We start from the raw sequence: 19,643 nt of genomic DNA, 5'->3' as shown, positions 1-19,643 counted from the left end.
AGTTTTGCTATTTCTTCATCGCTTAGATCTATGGGCTCTGGGGCTTTGAGATCTTGCAACATTTTTGGTCTGTTCTGGCCCTTTAAGTGTGAGAAGGGGTGCCTTGGACTCCCAGGTCGCTGGGTTGTGACGCTGTATGTGGAGGTGGGGTCAGAGCGGGGAAATGGCGGCGCCCTCCACTGCTGCTTGCCACCGGGACCCGCTGGCCCCGGTCCAACCGCCCACTCCCTCGCCTGTCTGCCCGCGCACAAATGCGCGACCACAGTCAACATGCAGCACTGGTCGCTCGCCTGGTGGCTCTCTGGGTCGCTGCCTAGGTCCAACCCTGCGCCTGGATACCGGGCGTCTGGATTCCGCGCCTGAGTCCGTCTGACCAAGTTTTCCTGTGCAATCCCGCTTCGCCAGCCGCTGGTTTCGCCCCTTACCGGTCAGGCTGAAGAATTTGTTGTTAACGGACTTCCGAAAAGTTCAATTTTCCGTGTTCTGGCTGTGTTTTCTGTTGCTAATATTTAGTTGTCTCTAAACTTGGTTGTGTGAGAAGGCACGGCACATCTACCTATGCCTCCATCTTGGCGGAAGTCCTCTTTATCTTCTTATTTTGGCAACCTCCCTGTGTTTGTTTCCACATATTAGATAGCACTGCTGTGAATGCCTGGCTTGGTAGTGTGGCCTAATGTAGTAAGTGTCCTGTAGGGTCCATGGCATAGCCTCCTCTATCACACAAGCAGGGCATTTGAGGTACACCCACCATGTGGGCTGAGTACACCCCCCTCCTGCAGCTGAGCCTTGATTGCTGTTGGTCCGTCAATGGGAGAGATTTATCCAGACCGATCAGCTACCAGGACTGGCAGTGACCAATGACCACCAACCTCTGACCACTGTGGAGGATCAGCTGTGTTAGGACCCACTCCACAGAATGGGACCTACTTCAGCAGGCACACCTACTCCAGCAGGACTCTGGTGCCTGCTGAGTCTGTGATTTGAGTGTGTCGCTTGTGGAGGTGTTTGGGTGGTGGTACTCTGATGTTGCCTGTAGCTGTCCACTGGGTGCACAGTCTCTGTGGCCTCCCTGGAGTTGTAGGCCAAGGTCAGCCACCTCCTGTGTTATATCCATTGCCACCCAAATAAGCTGCAAAGCAGTCTGCAGTTGGATGCTACTTGTGCTGAGCTTGGCGTGCCCAAGTGAGTCCAAACTGTAAACCAAGGCCAGCTGCTGCTACTGGGCCTGGGGCCACTTAGCAGTAGGCATGGAGCAGTAAGACCTGATGCTGTTTGTTTGAGAGAATTTGGAAGATCTGAAGCATCAGCCAAGACAATTCATTTGTATGGAAAAGCCACTGGAAAAATCCTCAGCAGGCCCAAAACTTGGGTGGGGTATAGCCTCAGAAAGTCACTAGGGCAGGGCAAACATTGTGAGCCTGGTTGATGGAGTCTCTGATATGCCTCCTGCCTGCTGGCTATGTGGCTCTGTGCGGGAAGTGCTCAGAAAAGTAACAACAGTCTCTGCCAGCACTTTTGTCTGGGAGAAAGCTGTCCTCTAGCTCTCTCCCTGAGAGAATTGTCTCCCTGATGCCAGACAATTCAGTTTCTCACATTTCTCTCTGATTCCTTTCAAGCTAAGCTCAGAGGGTATGAGTCCAGGTGAGTCTATCACAGTCCTTTTTAAGAGGAACTGCCTGGGACTAACAGTTTTTCTTCCACAGCCTCAGTGCCCACTGGTTTTTACAACCAGAAGTTATCACTTATCTTCCTGGCATTGGAACCCTGAGCTGGTGGGCCTGGTGTGGGGCTGGGGCCCCTTGTTCCTGCAGTATTTCTCCCAGTTTTTTTTATCTGCCACAGATGGGTGTGGGGCCAGCCCATTCCATGTTTCTACCACTCATACCAGTCTGGATATAGTTTCTTCTTTAATTCTGTAGTTGTAGGACTTCCATTCAGCTTGATTTCTAATGGTTCTGAATAATTGTTGTTCTGTAGTTTAGTTGTAATTTTGATGTAGTTTTGCAAGAAAGCAATCCATGTTTATCTACATTGTCCTCTTGAAGTTCTCTCCCCCTATCTTGTAATATAACTAAAATTTTGTGCCCTTTGGCTAATACGGCCCTGTTTCCCCTCCCCCACCCCCTGGAAACCACCATTCCCCTCTTCTTCCTCTTCAATTTTGACTGTTTTATATTCATCATTTAAATGGTATAATATAGTATTTGTCCTTCTGTGTCTGGCTTATTTTATCTAATATGATGTTCTCTAGATTCATCTGTGTTGCTGCAAATGGCAGGATTTCCTTCTTTGTTTAGTGCTGAATAATATTCTATTGTATATGCATAGTACATTTTATTTATCTATTTGTCAATTGATAGACATTCCTTGGCTACTGTGAATAATGCAGCAATGAACATGGGAATATAGATCTCTTTGTGATGCTGATTTTTCAGTTCCTTTGGGTACCTGCCCAGAAGTGGGATTGCCATATCATATGGTAGCTCTAGTGTTAGTTTTTAGATCCTCCATATTGTTTTCCATAGTAGGTGTATTATCCCACCTACAGTATACCAGGGATTCCTTTTCTCTACAATTTCACCTGCACTTATGTGTGTTTTTTTAAATAAAATCTATTCCACAAGGCATGAGGTAGTATCTCATTGTAGTTTTGCTTTGTGTTTCCCTAATGATTGTTGATGTTGAGCACCCCTTCACATACATGTTGGCCACTTGTATGTCTTCTTTGGAGAAATATCTATTCCTTTGTCCATTTCTAATGGCTTATTTGAGTTGGGTTTTTTTTTTTTTTTTTGCTATCATGTTGTAAGTCATGTTGTAAGAGTCCCTCAGACATTTTTTATATTAACCCTTTGTTAAATATATGGTTTGTAAATATTTCCTCCCATTGAATATGTTGCCTTTCATTTTGTTGATTGTTTGCTTTGCTGTGCTGAAGCTCTTTTTAGTCCTGGCTGTCAATTTTTGCTTTTATTGCTTATGCTTTTGCTGTCAATATCCTTTGTTTTTATTTGTTTATTTTTTAAGATTTTATTTATTTATTTTTAGAGAGAGGGGAAGAGAGGGAGAGAAACATCAGTGTGTGGTTGCCTCTCATGTGTCCCCTTACTGGGGACCTGGCCTGCAACCCAGCCATGTACCCTGACTGGGAATTGAACTAGCGACCCTTTGCTTCACAGGCCTGTGCTCAATCCACTGAACTACACCAGCCAGGGCTCATATCCTTTGTGTTTAAAGCTGAATACTACACACACACACACCCCATACTTTCTTTATCCATTCATCTGTCAGTGGATATTTGGGTTGCTTCTGCATTTTAACTATTGTGAATCATGCTGCTATTAATGTGAGTGTGCAGATAAAAACATTTCCATATTATCCTGCTTTCAGTTCTTTTGGATGTATAATCAGAATTGAGATTGCTAGATCATATGGTAGTTCTATTTTTAAATTTTTTAAGGAACTCTTCATGTACAACTTTTTACAAATTTCATTGCTATTGTCTGTGCTAAGCTTTATCTGAAAATATCTAATTAATATGATGGACCTTTTTTATTAATTTAGGATTTGTTCTGTATATCTAGAGCCCTTGCAGAATCTCCACCATCTGCAAACAACCTGAAGAGTGAACTTGGTGACAAAAGAAAGAACAAAGATGAAGGGGAGGCTTATAACCATGAAAAAACTAATGGAGATATTTGTCCTGAGCCTTATCCAGAAGAGAAAAAGAAGAAACGTTCTGGATTCAGAGACAGAAAAGTATGAAACACAGTTTTATAAATTAATCAGAACTACAGTTAATTCAAAATTCAAATAATGCAGTTGAATCTCTTTTATGATATATTTCAGATAGTTCATGTTCATCTTGAAGTTATTTACCTCTTCACTATTTTCTTTCATGTTCTGAGGCAAACATACTCTTGGAATCTAAAGTTAATGCTGTTAGGAAAAGGACGTAAGATTGGTAATCAGGATTATAATATGCTTTCTTCTTTCTTTCAATTCAGCTACCCAATGTTGACTCTTTCTTTCTGGATCTTTCTGATGTTGAATGTTTTCATATATATTAATTGAGTCTTTGTGGTAATACAGATTTATGGTGCCAGGTTTTAAAGGCAGAATAAAATCTCTTGGGAAATACAGAATTATTTCCAGAAAATTAACTAATTTTGAGGACAGCATAAACTTCAGATGACTTGAGCACTCTATGCTTTTAACACCGATTGCTGTTTTACAGCTCTGCATCAGAAAAATTTTAGTTTCACATGACAATGCCTGTGATTTTGGGCATTTGAATTCAGCAGACATGATTGGTGAAAAGTTAAAAGGGTGAATTTATTAGATATTTTATATTTTAACATTAAAATTCGGGGAACTGCCTTCATTTGCTGAAGTATAGCTAATCAATGCAAGAAAATAATTTGAGTTATTTCTGTATTATGTGTTTGTGGTATATATTTGCAGAAAGTTTCTTTGAGATATTTGAATTTTCTGTTTGTTTTTTTATATGAAGTTATTAAATAAGTTTTCTCACTTTCTAAATTCATTTCTTATTGAGGTGAATTCAAACAAAAGTTAGGTATCACAAGTTAATTGTTAAATACCCCAGTGTTTGCACAATAATACATTTGTTTAAATCTTTTGCTGAGTCAATTCAAGGAAGTTCACATTTATCTTGCTCCGGCAGTTTCATTTACAGTCCAGCTTTTATAAAGTAGGACTCAAAAATCCCAAATAAACACTAATTTTTTAACCTTCCATTTCCACTCCCACTCTCTGTTCAAGACAACCATATCTCTTATGTCACTGAAAAAATGAAAGCTATCAGTGTAAGTTTGTGATTCTCATATCTATAAAACTGCCGGGGTCCAGCCTCGGCAGGTCTCAGAGTCTCCAAAGGATGGACGGTGCTGGTGTCAAATGAAGAGTCAGACACCCAGTTGGATGCTGGGGAACAGCCAGCCTCTGTGGGACTGACTGAACTCACAGAGTTTGATTTAAGCTTTATTTTTATAGAGATTGATACATAACATTAAAGGAGCAGGTGCATGGCATGAAGTTATATTAACCAGGAGGGTCATTAATTAGACAGTTAGAACTAGCTGTATGTACAGAGCTTTAGACGTCTTATTATTTATTAAAGTTCTTATAATTGGGCATGGGGCAATTATTTCTACATGCTTAGTTTGTAGTAGTTAATTAGCTTGTCCTGCTTCTTTTATCTGTTTAATTCTACTTGATATATATTTTTGTCCAAGGTAGAGGAGGGGCTGTTACACTATATCAACTTTGAGATATTCAGGGGCTACTTCATTAAGGGGGACTTTGTTCTCTGGCCAAGAAATTATTTTGTACAACTTCATTGGAATTATGTGGATCATTGGGCCTGAAATGTAGGTGTCTAAAAATCCCACCACCTACTAATTGCAAAAACAAACATGCAAGGAGAAATAGACAGGAAATCCAGCCACAGCTACCTCTGCTGTGCAGATGCATCTCATCCGTTCCGACTGTGTCAAGGGACGGCTGCTGGTCGGCTCTTGACATAAAACCTTTCTGGTCTGTGTTTGAAATAGTTCTTATTGCTTTTACTGAAGTCTCAGTGGAAGAGCTATTTTTCCTGTACAAGCATATCCATTCCACATAATATCCTGTCTCACCAAGAACTGATGTCAACATTTATTCTTTCTTTATACTGTTTTGTTTTGGGTTGCTCTGTGTCTGTTTTTCTTTTACAGAGTCTACCTAGGCATATTAAAGATTCTACTATATTTAATTAAATGATAAACTGAATTTTTTATTATGTATTTTTTCCTAGTTTCTCTTTCATTTATTTACATTCTTTCCCTGCCATACCATACTGCTCCACTTTTCACGTGCTGTTTTTGACATCCTCAGTTTTCATTTAAACTTTCTGCTTTTGTTCTTTTCTTTTTAAGATTTTATTTATCTTTAGAGAGTAAAGGAAAGATAGAGGGAGAGAAATATCAATATATGGTTGCCTGTTGTGGGTCCCCTGCTGCGAACTGGCCCTGCAACCCAGGCATGTGCCCTGACTGGAAATCGAACCACAGTCGTCTGGTTTGCAGGCCCACACTCGATCCACTGAGCTACACCAGCCAGGGCTGTTTTTGTTCTTTTATGTTCTCTCTTGATTTTCTTGTGAAACTTCGAATACCCCCCCAAAAAAATAAAGACTACTGTATTGAACATACATGTACCCAGCACTTGTTTTTTGTCAGGTTTTAACATTTTGCTATATTTGTTTCAGTTTTTTTAGAGAAATGAAATTAATATAAAAATTACATTTCTGTATATTGTTTTCAGGCCATTTTTCTCTCTTCCACTTAAGAGTGGAACTAAAGGTAAACTAGTGTCCTGAATTTACTATTTATTATTTCCATATATGGCCTGATTCTTTTGTGTGCTTTATTTTAACTTAAAAAATTTACAGATGCAAACAGGACAGTCATACCATTTAATTCATGGATACATTTTTTTGTTAGTTTGTGCATGCTCCTCTCTTCTATTTAGTTTTGCTTTAATTTTAATTTTTAAACTTTATTGTCCCTTCTGAAACCTGAAGTCAGGGGTGTCCAACCTGCAGCCTGCAGGCCTCCTGCAGCCCAGGACAGCTATGAATGTGGCCCAGCACAAAGTTGTAAATTTATTTAAAACATGAGTTTTTTTGTAATTACATGGCACAGTGTCAAGTAAAATAAATATTCGTACATTCTCGCTATTTGTACACACGCATGGCTTCAGTTTAATAGTGGCGCACAGCTTCCAATGTGTTAACTTCCAAGTGCAGACAGTAGAATTGACACCATGAGACATTAAATGTTCTTATGGTGACTTAGCAAGACCATGATTATCAATAATATTTCAACCTACCATTACAGTGTTAGGCATTTAATGTTATTTAGACATCAGGTGAGCATTCTCACTTGATTATTAAAGTTATTTCCACACCTGTGTGGCACCTCACATGTCGCCTGCCATGCTTCGCAATCCGTCCTCCGCCTCACCCTGCATCAGCACCCGAGATAGCTGTGGAAGGGCCTTGCTTTCTAGTTTCCTGTCAGTTAATTTTCAAAATAAAAGTAAATAAAGCTCCTAATCTGTTACTGTTTTTTTAATCCCAGCATGGCTTCTACAACATCTCAAAAGCAAAAAGAAAGCCCTGGCTGGTGTAGCTCAGTGGATTGAGCACAGGCCTGCAAACCAAAATATCGCAGTTCGATTCCCCGTCAGGGCACTTGCCCGAGTTGGCCCGTTCCCAGCAGAGGCCAGTTCCCAGCAGGGGATGCACCAGAATCAACCATACATTGATATTTCTCTCCTCTCTCCTTCCCTTCCCTTCTAAAGATAAATAAATTAAATTAAAGCAAAAAGAACCCCCCCAAAAGAAAACTAACAGATAAAGAAGATTGTCCAATGAAAGTAGACAGCTACTTTTTTGTTCAGGTGATTTGCTTCAATTTTTTTTTTAAGGAGAAATAAAATTAATATAAAAAATGCATTGCTGTATATTCTTTTCAATGCCATTTTTCTCTCTTCCACTAAAGGTAAAGTAGTGGTAAACTTGTTTAGAGATAAACCAGCGTCTTGAATGTACTATTTATTATTTCTATGTATGGCCCGGTTGTTTTGTGCACTCTGCTTAATTTGTACAGAATTTGTGCAAGTTTTCAAAGACTGTAATTTGAAAAGGCATTATATGCAAAAACATGTCAAATTCAACACGTATGGAAGATTGCATCTCAAGGACAAAATAGCAGAACTGAAAAAAGTCTGTCTTGTCAACGAACACTTTTTCAAGAAGTTACAACTCGGGCAGATTCCATTGTAAAAGCTAGTTATGTGGTAGCATATTTAATAGCAAAAAAGTCAAAACCATTTACTGATGGTGAGTTTATTAAGCCATGCGTAGAAAGCATGGCAGATACAATTTGCCCTGAAAAAGAAGGAGGTATTTCTAAAATCAGTTTGTCTCACCAGATTATAGCCAGGGGAACTGAAGAAAGTGGAAATCTGTCAAAAGAAGTTTGGAGAGTCAAGCTGCTAATTTTAAATTTTATGCTTTGGTGATGGGTGGTAGTGTTGATGCTACAGATATGGCTCAACTTGCGATTTTTATTAGAGATATTGATGATGAATATAATGCCACTGAATAAATGACTTCTTTAGTGCCATTAAAAGATACAACTAAATCAAGAGATTTGTAAGAAGCAGTAAAAAATATATTAAAGTGATTTTCTTTGTCCATTGTCAACATATCTGGTATAGTCACTGACAGTGCCCCAATGACAGTATGTGAAAGAGAGGTTTCTTTAAAATTAATAGAAGACGATGCAATTGCTGCCCAAAAGTCATGTTTGATGAAGTATCATTGCATCGTACATCAAGAAAATTTATGCACAAAAGCTTTAGAAATGGATGTCATGTGACTTTTCATCAAGACTGAATTTCATAGGAGCCAAGGGATTGAATGGCCAGTTCCAGGAATTCCTTAAAAGTATTGATGCTGACTATGGCGACATCATTTACTTTTTGGAAGTAAGATGGCTAAGTCGAGGCCAAATGTTGAAAAGATTTTATGGTTTGCAACATGTTGTTTATGGTATTAAAAGTGCCAGAATTTGACACTGAAAACTGGCTTGCAGATTCAGCATTTTTAGTGTATTTAACTGCTCATTTAAATGAGTGGAACATCCATCTTCAAGGTGAAAACCAACTTATCAGTACCATGTTTCAAACCCTAACAGTGTTCCAAATGAAACTGAAATTGTGGCAAGGTCAAATTAAGGCAAACAGTTTTATGCATTTTGACATGTTGGCCAAACACAGTCCTATGAACAGCAAAAAATATGCAGCCTTGCTTTTTGATTTGATACAAGAATTTGAAAACAGATTTCAAGATTTCCAGGAAAATAATCAATATTTTGCTATATTTGCAACTCCATTTTCAGTTGACATAAATACATTACCTGCCAGTTTTCAAATGGAATGCATAGAGCTGCAATCTAACATTCAACTTAAAGAAAACTTTTACTGTGTCTCTTTACTGGACCTTTGTAAGTCCTGTCTTCCCAAATATCCCTCATTTCACAATCACGCCATATTCATGTCATCACTATTTGGCAGCACCTACATTTGCAAGCAACTATTTTCAAGAATGAAACACATTAAGAGTAAAATTAGAATAAAAATATCTGATGAACACCTTGAGAACTCACTGAGTATTGCAACTACTTCTATCAAATCAGATATTGATGCACTAGTTTCTCAAATACAATGTCAGACATCCCACTAGTTTTATGTTACCCTCCTTTCTTTTACTTTTATAATAAAAATATTGAAAATCAATGACATTTTATTACTTAGATATGTACATTTTCTGTGTTAGTGATCACAAACTTGGAACCTGCTCGACAATTTTAAGATTATTGAAAGGGCTGCTGCAAAATTAGGCTTATTATGTGAGGACTTTTTTGCTTATCTCTGGTGGTGAATACCACAAAAATTATGTCTGGACCTTTTTTGTTGTTGTTCATCAGAGTTCGTTAATATTTGTGCATTTAATGTGTGGCCCAAGACAACGCTTCTTCCAGTGTAGCCCAGAGATGCCAAAAGGCTGGCCACCCCTTAAGTCCTCAGTTCTGAAGAATTCTCACACATTGCGTCAGTATTGCTTCACTGTCATTGCTTTTCTTTTGGAACTCTACTTGGACCTAAACAAACCCATCCTGTGGAGCCTTGGGTATTCACCAGGGTGGGGCAACCTACATCGCTGCATTATGGCGCTGTATGTGGGGGAGGGGTCCAAGAGGGAACAATGCTGCTTACTCTACTCAGACTCTTGCCAGCCTTCAGTCACTTCCCCTGCTACCCACAAGTAAATTGGGCCCTTATGGCACTGATTCCCCGGTAGATGGGTTTGTGTATGTTCTAGGTCCTGGTGGGTCTCTCCAACAAAGTCTCCTGTGAGGCTGGGAGTTTCTCCCCCTGCATCAGTCCCCACAGGTTTTTTATAGCCAGAGGTTTTGAGGCTTTCTTTTCCTGCGCTGGAACTCTGTCTTGCGCCCTAATTGTTCTCCTGGTTTATCTGCACACAAATGTGGGACCGCCCAGTCTGCCAGTCACCTCACCTGCCCAGTCCACCAGCTGCCACCTTGCTGTGTGTCCTTTTAACCCTGGTTGCCCATCTCTACCCCTCCAATCAGTGAGAATGAATGTTTCTTCTTTAACTCCTTGGTTTTTGGACTTCCATACAGTTTGATTTTCTGTAAGTTCTGGTTATTTTTTGTTTATAAATTTGTTGTTGTTTTTCTTTTCATTGTACGAGGAGGCAAAATATATCTACCTATGCCTCCATCTTGGCCGGAAGTTCACTATTTGCATTTTTTGTGACTGGCTTATTGAGCTTAGTATAATGTTCTCAAGGTTCATCATGCAACATAAGTCTGAATTTTCTTCCTTTTTGAAGGCTCGAATAACATTCTGTTGTACATCTATACCATATTTTGTTCATCCATTTATCCATTGATAAATGGGTTGTTTCTACAGTTTAGCTATTGTTAATAATGCTGCTATGCACATGGGTATACAAATATCTCCTTGAGATTCTACTTCCCATTCTTCTGTGTATTTACCCAGAAGTTAAATTGCTTCATCATTGGTCATTCTATTTTTAACTTTTTTAATGGAACCACAAGCCTGTTTTCCAAAGTGCCGTACCATGTTATATTGTCACCAGCAAGGACTCCACTTTTTCCACATCCTTGCCAACACCTATTATTTTGTATTTTTTAATATTTGTCATGTTAATGGTTGTGAAAGTTATCTCAGTGTACTATTCATTTGCATTTCCCTAGTGATCAGTTATTATGTGTTTATTGGCCATTTGTATACCACCTTTGGAGAAATATCTATTCACATCCTTTGCCCATTTTTTAACTTGGTTTTTGTTTTGCTTCTTTTTATTGTTGAGTTTAGGAGTTGTCTATATGATCTGGTAGTTAATTCATTATCTACTCTCATTCTATAGATTGCCTTTTTAGTCTGTTCACATTATCTCTTGATGGACAAAATTTTTATGGCCTTAATTTGTTTATTCATCTTTCACCTGAATATTTCCTATGCTATGGAAGTCTGTCTCATTTTGGAATACCATTACTATAAGAAGTTCCATATTTGGCCAAAATCTTGTTTGTAACTTTTTTACCCGTGAACCTAGTTCTGCTATTCAACGCCATACAGAATATCTGATTTTTTATTTTTTATTGTTGTTCTGTTACAGTTGTTCCAATTTTCCCCCATTGCTCTCCCCTGCTCCACCCACCCATCTCCACAGTCAATGCTCACCCTGTTGTCCATGTCCATGACAAGTCTGCATTTAAAAAAAAAATAACTATTACTGTAAAATAATACACAGTAGAGGAACCCACTAAGTTGATTTTTATAGGAATCATTTCATTCTTGATAGTTTTATTACCCAAATATGCATCCCTAGATATATAGTTTAATTTTGCTTGTTTTTTTATCCTCACCCATGAAATAATTTTGCATTGCTTTTTGTTTTTTAAAGAGAAAAGGAGGGACAGAAAGAAACATCAGTGGGAGAGAAGCATTGATTGGTGGCCTTCCTTAGTTGCCTAGGCTGTACTGCCCAGACTGGGGATTGTGCACACACAGACTGGGGATTGAACCCACAACCTAGGCAGTGTACCCTGACTGGGAACAGCACCTGCAGCCTTTCAGTTACGGGACGATGCTCCAACCAACTGACCCACACCAGTCAGAGTCCTATTTTGTTTTTGATATCTTTTAATCTAGCAGAACCCAGGCCATTTTACCAATAAGGTTTTCTACTGTTAGGATTTTCCTGATGTTTCTCAGTGAAATTCAGCACATACCTCTGTTCTCTCTATTACCTGAATATTGGCAACTGGATTCTGTGTCTTGATCAGACTCGGGAAAATCCTGAGTCTGATTTTATCTTTGTGGCACTAGTATAAAATATGCTGTATTCTTTCATCAGGAGACACCTGATGTCTGATGCTTATCTTTTTGTGATAGTAGCAGATATTGATGTTCAGTGGCTAGATCTATTCATTAGGGTTGCAAAATGGTGATATTCAATTTTATCATATCTTTTATGTTTATTTAACCTAATGAAATTAATTTTATTAAATATTCAGAATAAGACAATAGAATGTACTGCTTACATGCTAAATAGGTAAATATAGCCATAATAGTTGAAATAGGAAAAGTAGCTGAAAATCAAAACATAAAACTAGAATAGGTAGTAATGAAAAATAGATATTTTTAATTTTTTTATAATCTATTGGGAAGACATTGGTTAATAGAATTATATAGGTTTTCTTTTACATTTATTAATTGGACTACTTTGTAAAGAGACATTGTCCCTCATCTGTTGTATAATTGCTACTACTACTTGGCTACTATTTGGTGCAGTTGGGAAATATAATGCCTGAATTTTGATCCAGTTAAAGTCCAGCAGTTTTTTTTTAAATTAATTTTTTAAAATTTATTTATCTTTAGAAGGGAAGGGAAGGAGAGAAATATCAGTGTATGGTTGCTTCTAGTGAACCCCCTGCTGGGAACTGGCCCCTGCTGGGAACTGGCCTGCAACCCAGGCATGTGCCCTGACTGGGAAGCGAACCACGATCATGTGGTTTGCAGGCCCGTGCTCAATCCACTGAGCTACACCCAGCCAGGGCTAAAGTCCAGCAGTTTTTTTGAAGACAACTGTCTTAACACCATGATGCTTAAGAATGTTTTAAGTAAATGATTTACTATAACTATTATAATTCTATTATTAAATTTTTTTTATCCTGGCTAAACATACAGTATCCTTCAACAGTTTTTGATACATCTTAGTTTCCTAGCCTTTGTTATTTTGGAACCTGTATTCTGAGCCCTTTGGATAATAATTTGTTAGTGTTCTTTTTAACATGACCACTTAAAAGGAGGCAGCTTCATATCAATTGATACGGAATAATCTCCAAGATATGTTGCTAAGTGGGAAAAAATGCAAAATATATACTATACAGTATGTCTATACAAAACTCTACCAATGCAGGAATGCAAAACTAATTAATAATATTAAGCAGTATAAGTTAGTGATTCTTGTAACAGCCAAGGAATCTGATTTGTAGACTGAAAATCATTGCCTTATTTTTCTCTTTCATTTTTAAAGTATTTTTTATTGATTATGCTATTACAGTTTTCCCAATTTTCCCCACTTTATCCTCCCTCCACCCTGCCCCCCATCAATCCCCAGCATCCCCCACCCGTTAGTTCATGTCCATGGCTTGTACATGTAAGTTCTTGGAGTCCTGTTTCCTATACCAGTTTTTTTTAATCTCTCCCGGTCTATCTTATGCCTACTAATTATGCTTCTTCTTCCCTGTACCTTTTCCCCACTATTCCTCCCTTCCTCCTCCCCACTGAAATCTCTCCATGTGACGTCCATTTCTCTGATTCTGTTCCTGTTCTGGTTGTTTGCTTAGTTTTTGTTTTGTTTGTCTTTTCTTTTAGGTTCATTTGTTGATAGTGTGAGTTTGTTGTCATTTTACTGTTCACATTTTTTATCTTCTTTTTCTTAGATAAGTACCTTCAATGTTTCATATAATAATGGCTTGGTAATGATGAACTTCTTTAATTTGACCTTCTCTGGGAAGCACTTTATCTGCCCTGCCATTTTAAATAAAAGCTTTGCTGGATAGAGTCCTCTTGGATCTAGGTCCTTGCCTTTCATGACTTCAAATATTTCTTTCTAGCCCCTTCTTGCCTGCAAGGTTTCATTTGAGAAATCAGCTAATAGCCTTATGGGAACTCCTCTGTAGGCAACTCGCTCCTTTCCCTCTTGCTTCTTTTAGGATTCTCTCCTTATCTTTTAATCTTGGGTAACTTGATGATGTGCCTTAGTGTATTCCTTTTTAGGTCCAACCTCTTTGGGACCCTTTGAGCTTCCTGGATTTCCTGGAAGTCCATTTCCTTTGCCAGATTAGGGGAGTTTTCCTTTCTTATTTGTTCAAATAAGTTTTCCATTACTTGCTCTTGTTCTTCTCCTTCTAGCAACCGTATAATTCAGATATTGGAATGTTTCAAGTTGTCCCAGAGGTTCATAAATCTCTACGTTGATGAATTCTTGTTCTGGTTGGATGTTTATTTCTTCCTTTTGTTTTAAATTGTTGCTTTGACTCCTGGTTTCCTTCCTGTCACTGTTGGTTCCGAGTATTTTGCTTTATTTCACTTTGGGTATCTTTCATTTGTTCTTTCATTTTGTGACCAAGCTCAATCAGTTCTGTGAGCATTTTGATTATTAGGGCTTTGAACTCTCCATCAGATAGGTTGGCTCTCTCCTCATCACTTAGTTCTCTTACTGAGGTTTTGCTCTGTTCTTTCATTTGGGCCATATTTCTTTGTCTTGGCGCACCTGAGTTGTAAGGAGACAGGGCCTTAGGTACTCACCAGAGCCAGGCAACCCTCCCTGCTGTTCTGCAGCATTGCCTGTTGGGGAGGGGCCAGAGAGGGAATGGTGCAACTGTCCTCCTCAGCTCTAGCCCCACTTCCAGCAAATTCTTGTGTGAGACTGGGAGCTTCTCCCACCACAGCAACCACCGTAGTCCACAGTCAACTCTGAGTCTCAGTTTCCCCTTCAGCTAGCCTCGCCCAGCTGGTCCACCACCTTGCCCCAGTTTTTCTTAGTCATCCCACGTGGTCTGCCACCTTACTGGTTTGCTTGTTCTGGTTGATTTTTTTCTATAATTCCTTGGTTGTCAGTGTTCCATGCAGTTTGATTTTCTGGCACTTTTGGTTGTTTATTGATTTTAGATTGGTTGTTATCCTCCTTCCATTGTGCAAGGAAGTGAAGGGTTTCTACCTATGCCTCCATCTTGGCCAGAACTCAGTGAAAATCATTGACTTTTAAACTGTCTTTCTGCCTTTGTCTTTTATGTGACTGAATCAACTATTTTTAGTTCACAAAGCCATCTTTACTGTAGCTAACAACTTATACTCTAAACATTTCAAGCCAATTATTTTTGGTTGTTATTCAGAAGAACAAGCATATAGAAGGCCTAAAGAAAGTCGTTTGTTCTGAGCCAGTATTACCAGCAGATATTTGTAGTGTGATGTAAATGTCTTTTAAGACTGTTGGTTAAGTCTGAAGACCACTAAGGGGTTGAAAAGCTCCTTAGTGTTTGCCACATGGCAAATCTTTTGATAAAATCTCTGGAATCAGTATTCAGATTTTTGTGCAGATTACCACTAGAAAGACTCCTGTCACATATAGTTACCAGTTAGCAGGTCTTTCTTAGTTGCTGAAAGCATATCCGGTGATGGAATTAAGACCACTGTTTAGTAGATGCTGTCAGTGACGTCAAAGTGATTGTCTAGCCAGGACTCACATTTACAGTAATAGCCGTGTTGATATACAAATTAAAAAACTCTCAGTGTTTGTCTTACTATTATGGGTTGCTTTATAGATATTGAACTGATGGGAGTTTAGATCGTATTGCCCTTGACACATTTTCTAACCAATTACTTATAAGGTGCTATTTATTGTTGACTGTTTCAACATACAAAATTAAGGTATGAGAGAAATCTTTTCACCATAGTATTATGTACTAGGTTTTTGGTGAAAATGACTTCTTTCATACCTGAATTTGTAAAAGAATACTATGCAGAAGATACAGTATTTTGTATGTTTCATGAACAGAATAAGGGCTCAGATCCTAGATAAGGAAATGGAATTTCATTTAATATTATACTCTTTCAGTTAAATGTATGTCTTGTTTGATTTTATTCCTATTCAAGTGTTTGCTGTGCACTTCCCAACTTTGCTCTTTTTTAAATAAGCTGTGTATGGAGAATCTCTGGCAGTTTGCTTCATTTTATAAATAAGAATAGACGTTTTATTGTTTGAGATCAATTAATAATTGAGTTTCCATGGTATATAACTTATTTTTTTAATGTTATCATTTCATGTACTTTGTATTTGAAAGACCATTATCTGTTCATACCCATGAAGTCCCAAGTCTGTTTTGTTTTAGGATTCAGGAAATTGCATAAGAGTAATTGTATAAAATTCAGGAAATTTTATACAATTGCATATTATATAAAATCAGTTCTTTTTTAAAAAACTTGGTATTTAAGAATCTGTAGGCCATTATATATATGGCTTTATACCCCAATGCTCTGTTACCAAGATGTTTTGAATTCACACAACATTTTTCAATTTTGCTAACTTTCAGTGACTTCAGAAATAAGGAAATTCTTCTTTTAAATTTTATTTATTTATTCATTTTCTGGGGAGGGAAATGGAGGGACAGAGAGAGAAAGAAACATCAGTGTGTGTTTGCCTCTCACACACCCCCAACTAGGGATCTGGCCTTCAACCCAGGCATGTGCCTGACTGGGAATAGAACCAGCGAACCTTTGGTTCGCAGGCTGGCAGCCAATCCACTGAGCCACACCAGCCAGGGCATTATTACTAGAAAGTTCTTTTAAAGAAAATTCTAAACAAGTTAACACAAGCATTGCCTCAAGTGGAGTATGAAAGGTATATTGGAAGAGGTTCAAGAGTTTGAAATTCAAGTTTATATCTAATGTAAAAATATCCAGTAATAGAAAAATGATATCAAATTTTTCAAGATACAAAATATATAAAAATGAGAATTGCTTAATAGTAACACTCTGAATTTCTAATTTTAGGTAATGGAATATGAGAATAGGATTAGAGCATATTCCACACCAGACAAAATCTTCCGATATTTTGCCACCTTGAAAGTAATCAGTGAGCATGGTGAATCTGAAGTGTTTATGACTCCACAAGATTTTGTGCGATCCATTACACCCAATGAAAAACAACCAGAACGTAAGTTGCTATTGTGAAAAATAAGATTGTGATATTTATTTTGCTGTATGCTCCTTTCTTACTTTCCACATATTGCCTAAACTTTATAGGTCCATGCAATAATTCTGTTCACCACATAGCACCTGTATGTCAGGCATTGTGCTGGGCTTCAGAAGTACAGAAGAGGAGCCTGCAGTCTAATGTGGCAATCCCCAACCAGGGTAAAGGATCAAAGGGATTGTACTCCTCCAGCTGAGATTCATTGCCTATGATGAGAATGTTCCTGAAGGCAATGCATTACATATGTGACCACCATCAAGTTACTCCTTAGTGAGGGAGGCAGAGAAAGTAACAGGTAATTTCAGGAATGTCAAGAATGAAGGTGCTGTGGCAGTATAAAGAAGAGGCACTTAGGGAAATCTGAAAGTTAGGATAATGGTTTCTAAAGAATACATCTAACTGTGAATAGAAGCCTATATAGGCATTGCACTTACTTTACAAAGTTTAAATAAGCTATCTTAAGTAGGTTCAAAGAATAGTGGGAAAGATGTCTCATGTAGAGGACATCGCCTGAGTAAATGAGGTTTGACAAAAGAAAATAAATGGCTTAGTATTGTAAGTTAAGCATAACAATTTACAAATATTTGTGAGGGACACGGTGGGAAAAATAACGGAGCAGAGAGCTCTAACAATCCTTCTGCTGAAGCAACTATTAAGATGCCAAAAGTTGACAGAAGCAACTTTTTTGGAACTTTGGAATCTGATTAAAAAAACTTACAACAAGTAAGTTTTTTTGAACTTTGGAATCTGATTAAAAAAACTTACAACCAAGGTGTGCTTAATGAAGAAAGAGGTTGCCAAATTTTAGTCAGAAAGGAATGTGGCCTTTGCTTACCTGCCTACCATGTCCTGTGTCCCAGCTCAGCACCAGCCGTGGTGATGGCAACACACATTCCTACCGTGGCTTACTGGTAATGGGAAGTTAAAAAAACTACCACATAAGGCCACTGCACCAAGACCAGGAGATGTAGCAGCTCTACCTAATACATAGAAACAAACACAGGGAGAGATCAAGAAAGATGGCTGCAGAGTAGCTGGAAGCTCGTTCTGCTTGCTTTCAGACCTGGACTGGATTTGCAGCTAAATTGCAGAGCAGTCAACTTGAAAAAACAGCTTAGTGTAGCTTATCTAAAATGTTATAAGCAGGAGCATGGAGAAGGACAGAAGAGACAAGGACAGGGTGAGTCCCCTCACTCAGGTGCAACAACCAGGAAGCTGGAGGATGGTTGTGGTAGCAGACCTCCCTCCCCTCGAGACCATGGGGTCTCAGCCCTAATCAGGGGTTCCTAATCCAGAGCAACAAGAGATGGGAAGGGGAGGCCATGCAGCATCAGGCGGTGGGAAGCAGTGAGGATTTGATCCACCTGGGGGACTTCAAGAGCACCATCCAAATGAAGGAGTGAGCCCATTCTTACAATACCAGCTTGGGAAGTTCACTCCAAACTGTCTGCTGGAGGAGCCATGTGGCAGTTGCAGGCCAGAATATGAGTCTGCTTCGTATACCCAGCAGTGATTTTGAAGGGTCCTTTGTTCTCTGGATGAACTTTGGGCAGACAGCCAGTCTGGCTGTTAAGACTAGAGGAAGAGGACTGCTGTCACCCACTGGGCAGCATGGGTGGCACTCCTCCCTAGACCTGCAGCAATGTCGGGTCTGCCCCAAGACAAAAGGGTAGGCTCTAGGCTGGAAATTTGGCCCCACCCGACTCAGTCAGACTGCATGAAGGAGTGGGACATTTGACCCTTTTGGTGCCCTGGAGGAGCTAGGAGGTTCAGCCCCTGCTGCTGTCACAGGCTGCACAGAGATTATTTTTTTCTTGATCCTCTTCTGCTTGGTTAGGCAGCAAGGACATGCCAGGGAGCCATGCTGAGCTGGGTTTTTGCAACTACATCTTCCAAGTGGGCTACTGTCCAGGAGTCAGGTGGATGTGTGCTGGGCTCTGAGGCTACATTACCAGGGGCAGAGCTCAAGTTTAGGCAGTGTAGCCATGGGAAGGAGAGAAAGTACTTGAGACATCCCTCCCCCACCTCCACAGAGAGTGAGCAACACCCCAGAGTCTGTGTGAATCACCCCCGCCAGGTCCTGGTTCCCCCTGTTGAGCTCATTTCTGTGAGGGAAGGTACAACAGCTTAGACTGGGGGACAAAGGATAAGACCCCAGGCATCCCCACCCTCTGGGCTCCCAAGGCCCCACCCCACTGGTCTACTAGAAGGTTCGCCTGACAGACTTGCCTAAGGCAAGGCAAGGTCACTTTGAAATTGCCTTGCAACAGAGAACCTCTTGGGAAGCCTGAGAATAGCACAGGTGGCCAGCTCCAAAAAACACTGGGGAGGGATTCAGGGGGTTCCACATTCAGCATATCCAGAGACTGGCTGCAGTAGGCAGAACTGCTGAGGCAACCACACTGTTTTCACTTTTAACCTTTTCTTTATTTTCTCTTTTCACCTTTTCTTTATTTTCTCTTTTCTATTTCACTTTTTCCTTTCATATTTCTTATCCTGTCTTTCTTTTTCTTGTTCTGTTTTTCTTTTGTCTTTTTAAAAATTTTTCCCACTTTTCCTTCCTTATCCTTTATTTTTTCTCTCTATATGTATTATTTTTTAAATTATTATTACTGTTTTTCTTCCTTTTCTCTTCTTTATTTCCTTTTATATTTTCTTACCCATTTCTTTTTTCCTTCTCCAGTTCTTTTTGGTT

General features: G+C 39.1%; 1 protein-coding gene across 1 annotated transcript in view; it reads left to right on the top strand.

The window, feature by feature from the left end:
- MICU1 (mitochondrial calcium uptake 1) overlaps positions 1-19,643 on the top strand; it is a 236,970-nt gene that overhangs the window by 63,504 nt on the left and 153,823 nt on the right. The window contains exons 3-4 of the mRNA XM_037130527.2: positions 3,585-3,759; positions 16,747-16,909. Coding sequence (XP_036986422.2) covers positions 3,585-3,759; positions 16,747-16,909 — 338 coding nt within the window. The remainder of the gene's footprint in view (positions 1-3,584; positions 3,760-16,746; positions 16,910-19,643) is intronic.

The sequence above is a fragment of the Artibeus jamaicensis genome, unplaced genomic scaffold (genome assembly GCF_021234435.1).
Source record: "Artibeus jamaicensis isolate MK-2021 breed Jamaican fruit bat unplaced genomic scaffold, CSHL_Jam_final contig_332, whole genome shotgun sequence".
Taxonomy (NCBI): Eukaryota; Metazoa; Chordata; class Mammalia; order Chiroptera; family Phyllostomidae; genus Artibeus; species Artibeus jamaicensis.
This window is presented reverse-complemented; position numbering and strand designations above follow the sequence as displayed.